General features: G+C 38.6%; 2 protein-coding genes across 4 annotated transcripts in view; one reads left to right on the forward strand and one right to left on the reverse strand.

Annotated features, from left to right (window-relative positions):
* Positions 1-9159, forward strand: LOC111336900 (uncharacterized). The gene is made up of 6 exons (XM_088745411.1): positions 1-75; positions 1416-2207; positions 4111-4200; positions 4816-4860; positions 5363-5455; positions 6011-9159. The coding sequence occupies exons 1-6, from the start codon at positions 20-22 to the stop codon at positions 7164-7166; spliced, it is 2232 nt and encodes a 743-aa protein (XP_088601537.1). The 5' UTR covers positions 1-19; the 3' UTR covers positions 7167-9159.
* Positions 8229-18654, reverse strand: part of LOC111336909 (cap-specific mRNA (nucleoside-2'-O-)-methyltransferase 1) — a 23204-nt gene continuing 12778 nt past the window's right edge. For all 3 annotated transcript variants that reach the window (XM_088745408.1, XM_022943080.2, XM_088745409.1), the window contains 13 exons: positions 18222-18336; positions 16976-17043; positions 16800-16856; positions 14132-14192; positions 13597-13665; positions 13345-13479; positions 12543-12680; positions 11934-12025; positions 11684-11752; positions 11446-11499; positions 10868-10980; positions 10365-10473; positions 8229-9862 (listed from right to left, as the gene is read on the reverse strand). In XM_088745408.1, coding sequence (XP_088601534.1) covers positions 9718-9862; positions 10365-10473; positions 10868-10980; positions 11446-11499; positions 11684-11752; positions 11934-12025; positions 12543-12680; positions 13345-13479; positions 13597-13665; positions 14132-14192; positions 16800-16856; positions 16976-17043; positions 18222-18336 — 1225 coding nt within the window. In that variant the 3' untranslated portion in view covers positions 8229-9717. The remainder of the gene's footprint in view (positions 9863-10364; positions 10474-10867; positions 10981-11445; positions 11500-11683; positions 11753-11933; positions 12026-12542; positions 12681-13344; positions 13480-13596; positions 13666-14131; positions 14193-16799; positions 16857-16975; positions 17044-18221; positions 18337-18654) is intronic.

Below are 18654 nucleotides of genomic sequence, written 5' to 3' on the forward strand. Positions count from 1 at the left end.
CGTTGGAACTCTGGGATAGATGTCGTATGAAAGGAAAATGGCGGCAAGCGAACTGGGCGGGTTATCTCAAAGTGGGTAAGTTTTGTTCCTTTCTACACAATGAACAATTTGTGACTGTTTATTGCAAGCTACAGAATCCCTTTATCCTTACAGCAGGGCTAAAATCGGTTTTGCTAGAAAGGGGAAATGAAAGAAAAAGTACGAAGTTTGCCATAGTGTTGTCGGATTTCTCAAACCTTTAGCGAAGATCACGAGATTAAATTACATTCTGGTGGCTAAGGCTGCCTGTCTTTTGTTTCTAAACATTTTTTAGAGTGTTTCTGCGCCAGAATAGGAAGATAACAACGACAATTTACAAAGTGATGCAGAAAATATATGTAATAATTCATCGATTTTATTCTGTCAGCTGAAGTAGAATCCAAGGTTTCTAAAGTAACTTAGTCATGGTAGAATGGTCTACAGATGACTGAAGTTTTGTTCACATGAATGTTATTTACGACTTCCTAAAGTTTTTACTATCTTAGGAGTTTTTCTTCAAGCTTAAAAGTACTAAGACTGAAACACAGTGATAAAGTTTATACTTCGGAATAGTTAACGCACTGTGCTACATAAATAATGCACGTCTTTCTTTTGCCACAAAGTGAAAATAAAATTACAACCCAGCAAGTATTTTGTCACATGTGTAGTGACAACAATGGATAAAACAATAAATATTGTATTCCCAACCTTGATAATTTACTTGATTGCCATTGATATAACAATAGAAATTTTTAAAAGGGAATAGAAATATCTATTGCTAACAAAGTTCTCAGTCCTCACTTTAAGTGTTGTGCTTGGGCCATATATGTAAGTGGGAAAAAAAGTGAGGTTCTGTAATTTAGAGTACAGACTGAGAAAACTGCATCAGTAACATATTTATTATACCTCTTGGTACCTTTTGACCCTTAAGAGTGACTAGCATCCAATTTCTCCACACAAAATCACTCTTGAATCAAACGCAAGGAAATCATCAGTTCATAAGGAAGCTCATGATTGATATACAAATTCTCCTTGTCAGCACCTAGGGAATGTATAGAGAACAGTATGGAGAATATGCATACTGATGTTAGGCTGTAAAGGGTTAAATGGAGAGGGAAGTGTTCAATTCAAACGAAATTTTGCATCTAGTGGGCTCTACAGTGAAATATTGCCCACTGAATTGACCAGTCATAGCACACATGCTAACTGAGAGATATAATTAAAAAAAAAAACTTCATTCATGTTCTTAAAAGAATCTCTGGTGAAGTAGAAGGTGCTAGGGCTAGGGTTAGAAGAATTAGGCATTAATTAATTTACAACTTGAATTAAAATTTGTGTTCCAATTTTCATTTATATTCTGGGAGATGCAGCAACCTTTGGACTTTTTCATCCTTTAGGAATGGAGTGGTCCTTGATTTACAGAAGTTTCAACTGACACCCATGGATACTGTTAATGCTGAACATTTGGAGCTCTTAATATTGTCATCCAATCCTGAGAGTGGTATTGACAAGAGTTGCAGTGAATCTGAGAATGTTTCCACTGCTGTTGAAGTGGAAACTGTGATGATAGCAGAAGAAGCTGGAATACTTGTTCCAGATGATAGTACTTCATTGGCTGAAACTGCTGAAGGAAGTAGCTCATATAAAGTTAACACTGTGGGCGACAAGCAGTTCAAATGTGAACAGTGTGACAAGATGTTCTCAGGAGCTTCCAGTCTAAGCCGACACATTAAAACCCACAGCAACATAAAGCCATTTAAATGTGATGAGTGTGATAAAGTTTTCTCCAGATTGTCAAGCTTGAAGAGACATCAAAACTCCCATGCCGCAGAGAAACCTTTTAAGTGTCAAGTATGCGGATCAAGTTTTATCCAGAACTCTGATCTGAAAATCCATGAAAGAACTCACACAGGTGAAAAACCATTTTCGTGTGATCGATGCGAGAAAGCATTTGGATGCAAGAAACGGCTCAGGGCTCACTACAGGATGCACACAGGAGAAAAACCCTACAAATGTCCACAATGTGAGAAGAGCTTTTCAATGAGGAAAAATGTGATTCAACATATTCGGATTCATACTGGAGAGAGACCCTACACTTGTGAAGTGTGTAAGAAAAACTTTCGTCACCAACACACACTCAAAAAGCATTTGCAACTTCACACAGTGAGACCAAATTTTACAAAATTAAGGTAAGCTTTTTTCCATGCATCCTTAAGTTCTACTATAGCACTTCTATCAGCTGAGCATTCTGGTTATTGAATTAATCGAACTTCACGAACTGTGCCATATATATGTTATTATATTTTGTCTATACATCAAATTTCATCTCTCAACTGAAATTTCCTGTTCATTGTAAAGAAAGGGAGGGAGTTGTGGTGACCTGGCACTGGTTGTTTGAAGGTTGGATTATGCTATCCACCAGATAATCTGTCCAGTGGATAGTGCAGTACGTTTTGCAGTCACTTATCCTCCAGGGCTGGGTTGTTCAAAGCTGGATTAAGATAACCCAGTGTTAGTGTGAAATTTGATTTCAGATCCGAAAGCTCTAAAAGAAAATTCAGTTTAATTCCACTTGTCTACAATTTGATGATTGAATGTCCTAGAAAGAATTAGAAAAACTATCCCAAAACGGCTTTTGATCAGAGAAATTTAGAAACCTAGATTAAAATTTAACCCTGGGTTAGTGCTAATCGACCTTTGAACAACTGGGCCCTGGGCTTGAAATTAATGGTAACCCATTAACCAATGGTTAGTAATTTTCGACCTTTGGTTACTAAAAATGTGTCCAACTAACCCGACATGGTTAGTAAAATTTTCTAACATATTTAAACATTGGTAGACCTCAGGACAAAGAGCACGTAGACCCGCCTCTCAGAGGAATACTTAGAATACTCAAGTTGTTTAATCAACTTGAACTCTTTTTAGAGAATGTGCTGTAGGTGTACTGTTCTTGACTAATCATGGTAAACGAGAACGAAATAAAATAGGTGCATAATTGTCAGCATTTTTAAGGTTACCATGTAATTTCAGCTTTCCTTTTATTTGTTGTAGATGTTATTATCAAAATGTTTAATATTTGAGATATCGTAACTTGTGAGCTTGGATACCAAACTTGATAACTCGGTTAGTAAAAAAGATGTCTACTAACCCGAAGGGTTAGTGATCCAAAAATTAAATTCGAGCCCTCCCTCTGAATGGCTTTATCTGCCCTTTATACAACTGGGCCCTGGTGTTTAATACACTGAATTATAGACTGTGAGTTACAGGTCCAAGCACTGCCCAGGTCCCTGTGTTTTGTCCCTATGCAAGATGCTTTCCTCTTACAGTGCCTCTCTTTACCCAAGGGTAGAAATGTGTATCACTGAATTGTAAAGAGTAACATGATAAAATGCTAGGGAGTCAACTGCCATAGACTAGCATTCCATCCTAAGGGTGTAAATGTGTGAATTTAGACTCAGGTCCTTGAAAATTTCTGAAAAGCCCTTGAAAATAAGTGCAGATGAATCAAAGTCAAGGTTTTCTGTTGTATCTGGTGTTGAAAGTGTAAGTTTCTAGCACAAATTGTGAAAATGAGTTTTCCTTTCAAATCCTGTGACCAATTATGATGTTTGACGCATGATTTATATATATTTTGTACTTTATAAAGACATGAGTGTGCTTCTATCTGTTACTTTTAACCATGAAGAGCAGTGTTTTTTATTTCTATTAGCTCCTATCTAATGCAAAAGACCTGTGAATTTGAGAGCCAAGTTCCTTGAAAATGACCTAAAAAGTCCTTGAATTGGGTCCTAAAAAGGTGCAAGAACCCTGCTCTTTATATTGTGGAGCACAGGATAAGCTGCGGCAGTTATGCCTCACTTGGGTTCAAAGAGACACTCAAGGAATGTGTTTATTTCTGAAACATAAAATCACTCTGGACAATCTCTGGCCCTCATGTTAACTTAAGTTATTGTAATCCATGACAAAACCTCACATTCACAAATTTAAATTTGGACCAAGACAGAACTGAACCACAACAGATATACTGATGTACACTGTATGAAATGATTGATTTGATGGCTCTCATTTCATGTTTGTTTATTTTTGGTTTAGTGATGAAGGGGGAGATGGACAGTCAGATGTAGCATGGCCTAGAAAGAAAAAAGGAACCAAGTCAGTGCCAAAGAACCCCAGTGTATTCAGGTAATGAAAAGAAAAGTTTGGGGTCCAACCTTGAATTCCCAGAAGTCAGCACTCCAAGCTGCAACCATTCTGGCTGGCTCTAGAAAAAATTATGGTTTCTATATTTTCAGCAATCATTGCTAGCCTTGGTTGAAAAAAATTTTTTTCGGCCACTGTATTGAAATTTTTGGTGGCTAAGTGGCCACTTTGAAAAACTTTGAGCTTGGAACAGCGGTGATTTACATGTGATATCTTACCATTACGCAAACTCATCGCATAGCAAACAGATGACCAGAAAGATAAACATATTAGTTGAAAGTGGAACTTACCGTATCTTCTCTGTCATGTGCATGTGTAACAGACAGAAGAATTGTGAGGTTTAAACCTGGGAATTTGTAGAATTTTCTTTTTGCAAGGAAGTAGTGAAATTTTTTAAGGTAGCCATTGTAAGCAGAGCTGTGCTCCTAAAAGGTTGGAGCAATCCATTTCCACCATATGCCCTTTATGGTAATTATCCACAGGTAGATAAATCTCACACCTGGAATATGTGTAACTGGAAAGCACAGAAATATGAAAGTTAAATCAATACATGTCCCATATACAGCTATATTGAAATGATGTAATTCTTTCAAACAGGAAGAAAGTTGACAAAAAGTCTGACGGTGTACCTGCTGTAAACAGGTAAGTACTCAATTTTATGTATTCAACTGTACCACAAGAATTCACCATGCTTTTTTTTTTTTAAATTTCTCCATGTAACTTTAATTTAGCATATTCAATAAAGTCTGTATTGGAGCCTACTGACCCCCACTCAGCTGGTGCTCACCCTGGTCTCACCCCACCCCCCCCCCCCATTGATGGGATGCTGGTCTATTGCAAGGCTACCCCCTAGCATTTCATAAAGCATCCCGGGCAATATGCTGTTATACATTTGTACTCCTGGGTGGCAAGAGGCACTGTGAGAGTGAAGTGTTTTGCCCAAGAACAAGACACATTGACCTGGCTACACCTTGAACTAGGACCTCTCAACGTGAAGTCCAGTGCACTGAGCATAAGGTCACTGCATCTCCCACCAGTATTCACAATAGTGCTGCATATGTCCCTTTCCATTTCATGCATGTAAAGCACAGCACATGTGAAGTGTTTTGGGTTGGTTATACAATGTACTTGTTGTTGTTTGTAGTGACAAAGGGGAGAAGAGTGAAGCATCAGATGCTATACAGGATACACAGAGTGTAACTAATGTGGTGGAACAGAGCACTGAGGCCCCAGACAGGTATTTGATTAAATTAATGATATTTAAAGGCAAGCAAAAACGAACAATAAAAACCGACGTTCTGGTGTCATCATGACACCGAAACGTCAGTTTTTATCGTTGGTTTTTGCTTGTCTTTGCATTTCCAATCTTTATTGATAATGATATTTATGACAATGAAAATGATAGTGATCAAAATGATGAAACAGCATTACTGTAAAGATCCTTTATTAACCATTTAACCTCTTTTAGTGACTAGCATCTAATTTCTCCTTATAATATCATCCCTCAATCAAACATTAAGGTCAGGAGAATCAAGGAAAGGATCACCAGTTGAAGAAGCTCTTGATTGTAAAACACATCCTCCTTGTGGGCATGTTAGGAAATGTAAATTATAGAGAACTGTATGGAGAATATGCATCCTGATGTTTGGTGGTAAACTGATAACAGTTTTTAAGAAAACAGGCGGGGCCAAACAATAAGGCAAAATCACAAGTTCGTGCACAAAAGGGCTGCTGGTAAACAACTGCATGATGAGTCTTATGTCAAAGTTTTAATCTTACATTTCTCTTCCAGAAATGAAGAGGCTCATTCCTCACAGAAGATTCAGAAATTTGTTGTAGAGACCCTGAATAGTGACCATTTGCTGTTGCTAACACTAGCAAACAGTGGAGTTCATGTAAGTAGTGGTACAGATGAACATCCACACTCAACTGCATGTGCTGAACCTGTACTAGGCACAACAGTCGAAGGAAATACAGTAAAGGCTAATGGCAGAGAGGAAGTTACAAATGATGAACACCTCATGACAAATTTGGCAGGCCCAAGTGAGGAACTCCCCGAAGAAACATTCATGAATGGTGATAAATTCAAATGTCCTCAATGTAATAAGTGTCTGTCAGGACCATCAAGTCTCAGTCGTCACATCAGAACACACAAAAATGAAAAGCCTTTCAAGTGCGATCAGTGTGATAAAGTGTTCTCCAGGCTGTCAAGCTTGAAGAGACATCAAAACTCCCATTCAGAGGAAAAACCCTTCAAATGTCAGGTGTGTGGGTCAAGTTTTATACAGAACTCTGATCTAAAAATCCATGAAAGAACTCACACAGGTGAAAAACCATTTCCTTGTGATCGATGTGAGAAAGCATTTGGATGTAAAAAACGTCTCAGGGCTCACTACAGAATGCACACAGGAGAAAAACCCTACAAATGTCCACAATGTGAGAAGAGCTTTTCAATGAGGAAAAATGTGATCCAACACATTCGAATTCATACCGGAGAGAGACCATACACATGTTGGGTGTGTAAAAAGAACTACCGTCACCAGCATACACTAAAGAAGCACATTCGAATGCATGCAGATAAAAATAAGAATCTGGACAATTGTATCCAGAAAATTAAAGGACAGCAGCTGAAAGGAAGTGTTGAGAAAGACAATGGGAGTAATGAGAGGCTGAGAGATGAAGCTGTTCTGTCAGAACTTAGTGAACAGACTGCACAGGTGGAAAATGGTCAGTCTGATGATTATGATGGAATGGACATTGATAAACAGTGCAGAGAGAACAATCCTCAGGAAGAGGCTGATCAGAGAAAACAAATGGAAAATTCTGAACAGTGTGAACAAAGTCAATATTCAGAAAAACCTGCCAAGACCCCAAAAGAAACAGAGCTTGGCAAACAACAGAATGGTGAGCAAAATGAACAGAAGAAAAGTGTAGAACTTAACAGTTGAACAAAACTACCTGAAAGTACTCAACAAGTGGATTGTATTATTCAAAACTTACAGGTAGTCAAAATGTTCATCAGTTAGAAAAAGCCCTGCAAAGAGATTTTTGGGAACATTCTAAATGCACAAAGGAAATTGAAGGGAGTGAGCAAACCTAAATTCTGTATCATGTCATGATAACAAATGGGGATTGAAAGAAAAGTAGGCAAACTGAAGAAGCTACAGTAATAGACATTGTGAACAAATAATATTGAGTGAAAGCACCATATTCAAACTGACTAAAACTGGTGACTGGCAAAAACGTTTTTAATCTTAATTGTTTTTAAAATGAACAACCAAAAGTTGAGGAAGGGATAGAATGCTTATGTCTCTAGTTACTTTAAAGTTGTTAAGTGTTAAAGTTTTTTGGCAAGGACAGGAGTCATTCGTGTTCTTTCTTTCGTGGAATTTCAGTTAAGAAATATGTTGGAGCAGTTTGACAGTCTTTCTTTTATGTGAGTTATAGTGCATTAGAATAATCATAAAAGAAACAATTTCGTAATTAGTTCCACCTGAGATTTGCTTTAAATATAAGAGGGCATGTACAAGATAAAGGCTAAGTCTGTTTAGGAGCCAAATGGCTCATCAGGCCGGGGCTTAACTCCGGTTTCTATAGCATGAGGCAACTAGGAGTATTTCTACTCCCCCATGGATGGGATGCTAGTCCATCACAAGGTTACCCCTCTGCATAAAATTTGCTGGTACCCATTTAAAAACCTGGATGAGGAGAGGGCACTGTAAGAGTAAAAGTGTCTTGCCTACGAACACAACACAATGTCCTTGGCCAGGGTTTGACGCCATATTGCTTGATCCAGAGTAGACTGCACTTACCATGATGCAACTGCACCTCCCCAATTTACATGAGATTATGTTAAATGGTCGCTTAATGAAAAGATACATGTATAGGTCTCATGAAAGATGAAATGTGTAACCCTGTTTAAAATTAACTGCCTTGGAAAGTGAAAAACATTAGGTCATCTAAAGAGGAAGAGTTTTGTGACAATAACTAACAAAAAGTTGTACTGTAAGTATGATTTAAGAGAGCTGTAGAATATTTTATTGCTGGTTGACAATTTATTAAATTTAAGCTACTAGTATAAGTCTTTTTTTTTTAACCAGTGAAGCTGTGGATTTGTATCATAACTGAAAAAAAGTTCTTAGTATATTGTATGTTGTATATTTGTTACTTAGTTATTTGGGTAAAACCTACATAGGATATTTTTTATTGTTTTTTTCATCATATTAACATAAAGACCTTGTTTCTTAACTTTGTGCAGGTTCCATCTTAACCTCTTTACTCCCACAATCTAAAAGTAAATTCTCTTTACTATCTGCCATACATTTCTTTTGATTTTGGCTTTGAGAATGTAGTGTCAAATCAACCAATATCTTGTTATTGACATTTCTTTTTTTTTTATTTGCCTTTCTGCTTAAAAAAGTATTTAAACAGTAAGAAAAAAGTTCTCTTGATCCCCCCTGGGAGTGAAAGAGCTAAGTTTCAGTTTATTGTGCCTTAAAACAAAAGTATAATTGGATGAAAACATTAACAGATAATCAATAGGTATTTTTGAAAGTTGTCAGATCCTCAGCTGGCAGGTTTGACATGTAAATAAAATCATGTTTATTAAAACATATATGTAATGCTGATTGAGGAGAAACAACCTGTGATTCTCTAGAAAGAGAAGAGAAGTTTGGTGCTTTTAATTGAGCAAGTTGCATTGACACCTAGAAGTGTTACACCTGTTATAAAACTTTAAACCACAAATAAAAGGAATGATTAATTACAAATGCAATTTGTTTGCTTGTTTATTTTTTGCTCCAATCTGATTGGCTTGCATTAACATAAGCAGTTTTTAGGGATGGTAGAGGAGGGGGGGTTAGTGGTCAGAGGATTTTGGTTGTGTCGTGATACAATTTAGTTGATCCTATCTTAAGGCTCTCCAATATGATCTTACAATCCCCCCCACCACATTGGAAGTTAATTGGCAAGTCCCCCCCTTTACGCTCAGTTAGCGATGGTAAACAAACCCGAAGTATACATATTTTAGGGGAAAGTGGCAAACGAATTTTGGTAACGTTATTCAGCTAGGAATTTAAGAAGATAATTCACAAACGAATACTAAGGTAACGCATTTTGGGAATTTCATTCAATTTGAGGATTACTGTTTTAGAAGTGCACTAGGTAACGCAGGGGACATATTTTGCAAAACAAACCGGTTGTGCTGTTTGGGATCCAATTCCATCTTACTATGGTTTGCAAAGCAACAACTGACTGAGAAAAGTGAGAGAAGAGTATAGTCGGCCGTTCCCCAAGTCCTTGGGGAGTGGCCAACTCAAACGGATCCTACTTTTCCTTCAATCGTGTCCACAAGTTGAACTGTCTTTCCTCCACGATAATTTCCCGTGATCAGTCACCTGCCTCACTTTTAGAAGGTATTTTCCTTATTTTCCTTTGATAAGAAGGATAAAGACAGCCTTGTAAACAGATTTATCGCACCCCTTTTCTAAGCTGGTGATTTTACTTCTTCGGTGGACCATGGATGAATTCATTTTGTGCAGCGGTAAAGAATTCAATGAGGTTATTTCTTTCCACTCTTGGTCCTTCATCTTGACTTGTACCCACATCTTCCCATGGCCAGTAATACCGTGTGTCGAGTGATGATCTGTGTATTTTTTAACAAAAATAAAGAAGATAGCAAAGATTTCAAGCCATTTCCAATTGCGTTACAGGCGCCTAAATAACCTGGCAATTTTATTCAGAGCGGCGCACGCGAGTAGCTTGTCAAACGCGTCTACAAGCTCGCGCAGGGACGCGCGAGAAGGGAGCTCCTTCGATCTTTCTCGCGCGACTTCCCGCCTACGTGCGAGTTAGTCACTAAAGCATCTCGCTACAATGCACCGATAGAAACTCAAAGCCAGCGCATGTCATCTACACTGAAAGTGGGAAAACGAGTATGACCAAGTATTACATCCGGTTTTAGTTTCGCATCTGATTGGTTGGAAAAGTTGCGTCTGCCTTTATCCAATCACACATTTCAAAGCAAAACCAAAATTAATTGGTAACAGACTTCTACGTAATAAACATAGCGGAGGCTGTCTATGCTTACCAGACGTGATTTACGCTTAGTAAACTGGAGAGAGCTCTCACAACTGAAGTTCACTTACTTGAAAGAAGCCACCGAATCTCTAGGACTTTCAAACGTGGACTCATGAGTGTCTTTGTTGTAAAAATATAACCTCTTAGCCGAGCGGCTGTGAGCATAAGTCCACGGTTCTGTAAGGAAAACAAAATCAATAGTACACGTGTTTAATAGTGGAGGCGGGGCTCAGTACCTACTTTTCGTGCCCCTCACTCCCAGAGTTTCGTGCTGTACGATAACATCAATTTTTTTCGCTATTTTTTTTTTCCTGACTCACGCGACGGACTTCGCCGAAAAGGAGGGACTGCTTGTAGTCTAGAGTAATTCCATGAAGAAAAACTCTTGGGGGGGGGGAAGTGGAGTTTTCCAAAAGCACTGTGGTTCAGTGGCGGAAGTGGAGGTTGTGATCGAAATTTATTTTTAAGGCCGCGGAAGTGAACTTTGCAACACATGTAGAGCTCGAGGCGGAAATGGGCCTTTATGGTGGCTGGGATGGAATAAGATTGGAACAGAATGACAATCATATACCTTGAATACGTTTAATGAAAAAAATTCCTTTAGGGACAAGATGTCTTCCATCTTCCAGCAAAAAGCACTCCCTCGGTTCTCTCCCCATTCCTTTGACAACTTTCATCTCGATCCTGAATTTAAAAGCAAAAATAAAAAAACAAAAAAAGACAAAAAAAACCACGCAGGTTTCTCGACTGTATGCAGTTTCTTAACGCGAGGAACGCGATCGTCTCGAGTTCGACTCGCGAGCCAGCGAACTGAGAGGAAGAGGTGGAAATGGTCAGTGTCTCGGTACAAGACGTCACCAAACACCAAGAACATGACCTAACAAAAACAGGGAGGGGAGGGGAGGGGAGGGGAGGGGGAGGAAAACAAATAGCAACAACCCAGCAACCCCACCATGATGAAACTGAGGCGGGAGGTGAAAGTTAGTTCAACTCAACAATTCGTCCTTTAAGGGTAAGTCTCAGCAGAAAACATTTTAAAATCGAGTACATAATGCCTCTTTCAGAGGTTTCCCTCCGATTCTAAACTTTTTGTCATTCCGCGCATAAGGTGGTGAGAGTTTTTTCATCAAAATGTGCTAAGAAACTTACTTTGAGAATATTTCTTTCAGCGAACTACTGTCAAGACGGAAAACTTGTTTGAGCCTGAAAAGCAAAATTAAGTGTTCAATCAGTAAATTCCTCGTGTTTTACAGCTGATGAAGATAATCACACTGCCGTTCATTGATTTTCGGTCTCTTAGTTGGCGAGTGGAATACGATCTTTGAGTCATCTTCAAATATCATTTCATGATCTCCGTTGCCTGTTAATATGTCAATCAAATGTTTACCTCAGAGGAACCATCGCTGGGCATGTTGGTTTGGTGACAGCTTTTATAAGTAAGCCTGCCATAGCCATTCTACAAACCAATGCAAACAATAGGACATCAACAAACTCACCAATCGTCATTACATATTACCCAGCAACCCTAAAAAAAAATACGCCATGTAATGCGAGTAACGCACATGCTTGCGTGAATTCTCACTCACGAATAAATCACAAAAAACCAAAAGGCAAAGTTTGACCAAAATTCAGTGTACCTCTCATGGTAGTGTTTACTTCGTACATCTTTGCCCCCAAGAATAACAGCATCCACAATATGAACTGCTGCAGATCTTCTCTGTCCTTTGCCCTAAAAACAAGAGATAAAAACAGCCACATCTGATTCTATGCTCAAATGCCTCTGTTAAAATGTACCTTCCCACACTCTCTCTAATCCCTAACTTGTCACGCAATACCTATCTTGAGCAAAGTAGACTTCGTGTCACAACAGAACAATTAAATATTGCTCTTTATTATCCAACTGTGCTTCGCAGAGTACAAATAACGCGCGAGACGAGTACAAATATCACGCGATATTTGTACTCCAGAAATATCCGCGAAATTCGCCCGCACTGAAATAACAATTTGGCGTGTTGGGTAATAAATCTCTCATTGGACGTTTAGTTGTGTAGTGTCGCCGAGTAAATTTACTCGTTATTTGTATTTTGCTCGTCAAAATACGGCACAACTCGTAAAAATACTAAGCGATACTATACAACAAAACGTCTACTAAGATATAATTATTGACCCGAAAATAAAAATAATGAGTACTAAAACAACCTACTCGATGTGCACATTTTTCATGAGATTTCTTTGCCAGAACTTACTTCTCCGCGAAGCTCCTGAACTACTTCCACCTCAATCAGACTATCCCGAGGAAGTTCGAGCTGAAAATTTTCCAACTTGTGCCACCTGATTGAGCTACTAAAGTTTGGTTTGCCATCCCATTTGTAGATGTTACCTCGCTAAAACCAAACAAAAGTCATTAGTATGAGAAAAATGATCACAGAAACTTTGAGAATTTCTGGTCATAATGAGAAAAACTGAGAACAAAAAGTAGTTTGGAGTTTTTTCTGTCGTCAGAATGGACATGAACCCTGCTACTACCATGATCCGAATACTAATTCTCCTTTCAAGTTGCTATAAATTTCCTTGCAAATAAATCAAGACAATTAAGTGTTAGGTTATGATCACAATCCCTGCTCTAATCTCCTGTTTGCTGGATAACTAGCTGAAGTCGCGAACAAGAACATTTCGATCACTTTTGAAGAAGTAATCCTCCTTCTTCATAAGCCTTTTTATATCTACCAGATTTCTTATATACTCTCGACCGTGTTTCATCGCGATCTCCTAAAAAATCATCCTTTAAACGTCATATCTTAGGCTCGTTTTTCAATGGTTAAAAATCGGAGGGAAGATATTTTCCTTCTTAAATTACTAATGTAGTAATGTATAAATATTTTCAAAAAAAAAGGAAATTTTTAAGTGAATAGGTGAGGAAATAACTAAGTGGCCCCTTTGCAAATAAACTGTAAAAAAAGACATAGTCAATTTGACTACTAGTGACACGCCTTACGTGACAAAGGTCGATGGCGAGTGAGTGCGTGACATTCCGCACGTGACACTTACCCCGAGGCCCATAAGAAAGAACCTTCCCCCTCCAGACACGAAACACTTGTAATTGTACAGACATTTGAGGTTTTGGATGTTCCGGGAAGTTAACAATGTAGCTTCAGAGTCAAAGCAATGATCATCGTCAATTCCCTGAAAAAGGAGGAACAGATCAAAATCATTGCTTCATGTAAAACTAATTTAGTGCATGGTGTAAAAAATTGAACAAGATTAATCAACAAATCCTCGAAGATAAAATAATTTAAATACCTTCCAAAGCTCGTCAAATTTAATATCAGGATCTGGCATCCTTTGAGCTGCGCGAGCCTGCTCTGGAATCTGAAATAGAAAAACCTATACGTTATTTACCGGGAGGGAGGTCCGTATGGGAGATGGGAGACTGGAGAGACGGGAAACAAGTCTGGAGTCGGGATGCGGGATGTGAGGTGGGGGAATCGGGATAAGAGATCGCTCAGGGTTAGGGTTATAGTTTTGTTGCTTTGTTTAAGTTTAGTTTGAAATTTTTTGTTTATAGAGCAAACAAAACAAAACATTTTCTAAACGTTTTTAAAAGTCATTTCACCGTGACTTTGTAAGGGTACAAGAGTATGAGATTTTGAGAACTGAAATGGAGTACATTATAGAAAAGGTCAAGGAATCTGACAAGACACTTTGAAGTGCATCTTCAAAAAAAAAAAAAACCATACAGATGGACAATGACTGCTTCATGAGCCGACTTGAAGTCATTTTCCGGGGTTACCAAGGGAGTTGAAGCAAGATTGCTGCAGTAAACAAGCTCCCTAACCTTCCACTGCTCTAAACACCTTTTCTTAACAACTCCTTGATCGTAAGGACCCATCAATGTTCTAAAAAGCAAATTAAAATCAGTTATTGAAACAAGGAACGATTGATTACCCACAATCGTAGTGCAAGAATTTGGACTCACCCAGAATAGGAAAAAACCCACAAGTCTGATGGGAGGGTGAGGGGTGGGGGTAAGGGAGTGAGGAGTGGGGATAAGAGGGGTGGGGGGGTGAGGGGGTCCAGCAGAACCCAAAGTAACCCCCCTGTGAAATCAAGCGGATATCCCTGATAATTGCAAGTTTGTACACAAGTGTGGGAATAAGTCGGTTGTTTTTAAAAACTTGTGAATTGTGATTTGTTAGTGAAATTTAAATTTTATGCTACTGGAGGCAATCTCAACAGGGACTCGTAGCTCATATGTGAGTTTTTTTCTTTTTCTAAGACTTAATAACGTCCATTATTATCCAACTACACTCAGACGAGTACAAATAACGCCATAGACGAGTACAAATATCACGCGGTATTTGTACACGTCTATTGTAAAGTACCGGTTAAACAGGTTTTCTCGCAACACGCAAGCGAAGAATTGGATTGTAGTTACGAAAAAAAAAAAAAAAAATGGCGGACAATTTGAATCATATTCCCGACGACGAAGAGTCAGAATGGCTGGTAAATATAGATCCAAGTTTATTAGATGAATCGAAAAAAGAAAAACAGCTTGACGACCAGAAAACTTCTTCATTTAATGAAGAAAATAGAAACAGCAACACAACGCGCCAATTCCGTTCCGCTTCGCATACTTCTTCTGTCACGCACTCCTCGTAAATAAATATCTCGAAATTCGCCCGCACTGACATAACAGTTTGGCGTGTTGAATAATAAATAACTTATTAGACGTTTTGTTCTGCAGTATCGCTGAGTATCTTTCCTCATTATTTGTATTTTGACTCGCCCTGCGGACTCGTCAAAATACGGCACAACTCGTAAAAATACTCAGCGATACTACACAACAAAACGTCTAATAAGGTATATTTATTATCCAACTACACCTTGACGAGTACAAATAACGCCATAGACGAGTACAAATAACGCCATAGACGAGTACAAATAACGCCATAGACGAGTACAAATATCACGCGGTATTTGTACTCGTGTATTGTAGTACCGGTTAAACAGGTTTTCTCGCATCGCGCAAGCGAAGAATTGGATTGTAGTTACGAAAAAAAAACCAAATGGCCGACAATTTGAATCATATTTCCGACGACGAAGAGTCAGAATGGCTGGCAAATATAGATCCAAATTCATTAGATGAATCGAACGAAGAAAAACAGCTTGACGACCAGAAAATTTCTTCATTTAATGAAGAAAGTAGAAACAGCAGCACAACAACGCGCCAATTCCGTTCCGCTTCGCATACTTCTGTCACGCACTCCTCGTAAATAAACATTCGCGAAATTCGCCCGCACTGAAATAACAGTTTGGCGTGTTGGATAATAAATAACTTATTAGACGTTTTGTTGTGTAGTATCGCTGAGTATTTTTACTCGTTATTTGTATTTTGACTCGCCCTACGGGCTCGTCAAAATACGGCACAACTCGTAAAAATACTCAGCGATACCACACAACAAAACGTCTAATAAGATAAATTTATTATCCAACTACACTTTGTAGAGTACAAATAACGCCATAGACGAGTACAAATATCACGCAGTATTTGTACTCTAGAGTACCGGTTAAACAGGTTTTCTCGCATCGCGCAAGTGAAAAATTGAATTGTAGTTACGAAAAAAAATGGCGGACAATTTGAATCATATTTCCGACGACGAAGAGTCAGAATGGCTGGCAAATATACATCCAAGTTTATTAGATGAATCGAACGAAGAAAAAACAAGACGACCTAGAAATTTCTTCATTTATTGAAGAAAATAGAAACAGCAACACGATAACGCGCCAATTCCGTTCCGCTTCACATACTTCTGTCACGCACTCCCCGTAAATAAATATCCGCGAAATTCGCCCACACTGAAATAACAGTTTGGCGTGTTGGATAATAAATAACTTAGGCCCTGTTTACAAGCAAGGAGGGTAACCCTTGTGCTAGGGTTACCCTAGCAGGCGGGTCAAGGATAGCCCAGGTTTACAAGCAAAATTTCACAGGTAGGGTTACCCTACCACCCGGGACAACTTACCTACGCTTGGTAACCGCACGCATTGTTATCAATGTTCAAAGGGTCTGGAAAGAAGTAAAAAGTTGTCCCGGGTAGGCGAGTTATCCCCAGCAGAGCGTTTACAAGGCAGCTAGGGTTACCCTGGCGCTAGGGTAACCCTAGCGCTCAGCTAGGGTTACCCTAGTGCTAGGGTAACCCTAGCTGCCTTGTAAACACGTCGATGAAAAAAAGAAGAAATGTGGCAGCGTTAGGGTAACCCTCCCGCTAGGGTAACCCTAGCACTAGAGTAACCCTACCTGCTTGTAAACAGGGCCTTATTAGGCGTTTTGTTGTGTAGTATCGCTGAGTATTTTTACTCGTTATTTGTATTTTGACTCGCCCTACGGGCTCGTCAAAATACGGCACAACTTGTAAAAATACTCAGCGATACTACACAACAGAACGTCTAACAAGATATATGTACTATTACGAGGTCAATAAAATCAAACGTTCGTAACTTACGTGTCCTGTACATAAGCTCTTAATTTCTTCAGTGAGTTAGCTTGTATCCTCCCAATCCTGAAACAAATTAGAGAGTAGAACTGGAAGCTTTTGTCTCGTTTTCCAATCAGTTAATGTCACAGTGCTGCGTTCATGTTATCATTGAAATGTCAAAGTTGATAGCTAATTACAAATACCTTTCATTTGATTCAATCATATATGACGAGAACTCTTCATGTTCCTTCAGAATATGCAACGGGACAATCTGACAAACCAAATAACACCCTAACGTCATTTGATGTTCATTTCTTTTTTCAGCATGAGTTGTTAACACTTAAAATAGTTTTATCTCCCACTAGATAAGGCTTTCTTGGGTGAGTTTAGTGGACCATACTCTACTACACGACCTGCAAAAACTTATAGCTTTTCTCATTGCCAAAATGTTTTTTTTATTCATAGCCAATTGCTCTCAACTTGCTTGAGAAAAAAAAAAGTAAAAATTTTCTTTTTTCTTTAACTGTGCGTGTTAACAACTGATGTAAAAGGTGATATCTAATTTATTTGTTCTCCTTTCAACGTGCGTCTGTCACTTGAAGCTGCCTCGCGCAATCAAAAATCGTCTCCCGAAATAGTCAGGAACACAATATAAATACCGTATTCCCCCGAATAACCGCCCAGGCGCTTATTTCAAATTGTGGCTGAAAGGAGAGATGCTTAATGGAAGGAGGAAAAACTTTTAACCTGTACTAATTTCCGCTCTAGTTGAAGCATGTAAGTTTAAAATAAAATGGCACTAAAAAGGGAGGAGAGGGGCCGAGGGCACTTACTCAAGAGGAGTGCTTGTTTGGAAATACAGTGTCATAAATATCTTTCAACTTTCAACTTTACTTTATTTAGCACTCAAGTTTTAGTTACAACATTAACATAAAAAAAAAAAAAAACAGGAAAGGATACATATGTAAAAAGTTAAAGGCAACAGTGTTCCATAGTTCGTGCACGGAAGCAAAGAAAACCGCCAGGTTATCGAGTTAGCCTCCATCTCTTTTGGATTCACATAGAAGAAACTGGGAGTAGAGGGACGGATTACAAAATTAAAAGCTGGAAGAATTGTGGAAGACTTATCTCGCGGTAACTCTCGTGTTTTTTGTTCCTACAGAAAGTTGATAACCTCTCGCACGTTTGTAAAAGCTACATACTTCTTTTAAAAATAACATTTAACCTTTTAACTCCCAAGATCTGATTGTTAACTCTCCCCTCTAGCTGCTAGACATTTCCTTGTAAAATGGTCATGAGAATTTGGTGTTAGCTCAGGATAACAACTTCTGCCTGATAAGTTTGAGTATTCTTATTACTTGTTTGTTGGATAATGTATGGATATTATAAGGAGAAGTTAAACGTTAATCACTTCTGGGAGTGTAAGGGTAAAGTGTACATGCAGCAAACCTCATTGACGTCTTCCACGGCTCCAGCCTTTAATTTGTTGATCCTGACATTCACATTGAACATGTGCTCATGGACAGCCTCACTGTTTCCACGAAGTCCTTTGCACACTAGATATCTACATGAAGCAAATATCAAATTATCCATTTAAATCAGCTCAAAAGATCCAATTCGTTTGAGAGTTTCACAACTGATTGTCGCAGAGTTTTTTAAGGAAGGTTCTAAGAAGTTAGAGTCTCATTGAATAACTTCCCCCTTTGTCCATTGTTTCCAGATTGAATTTGTGTCAGAAAACCAGAACACTTCGGAGTACGACCCTTAAGAACAAGGACAGCTACGAGCAAAAGTAACAAACTCAATCTACATGAAATGCCTGCAAAGCACAAACAAAATCAATGATTGGGAAATTTCAGAGGAAAAAAATTCATGCGCTTCC

Source organism: Stylophora pistillata, chromosome 14, assembly GCF_964205215.1.
Source record: "Stylophora pistillata chromosome 14, jaStyPist1.2, whole genome shotgun sequence".
Classification (NCBI taxonomy): Eukaryota; Metazoa; Cnidaria; class Anthozoa; order Scleractinia; family Pocilloporidae; genus Stylophora; species Stylophora pistillata.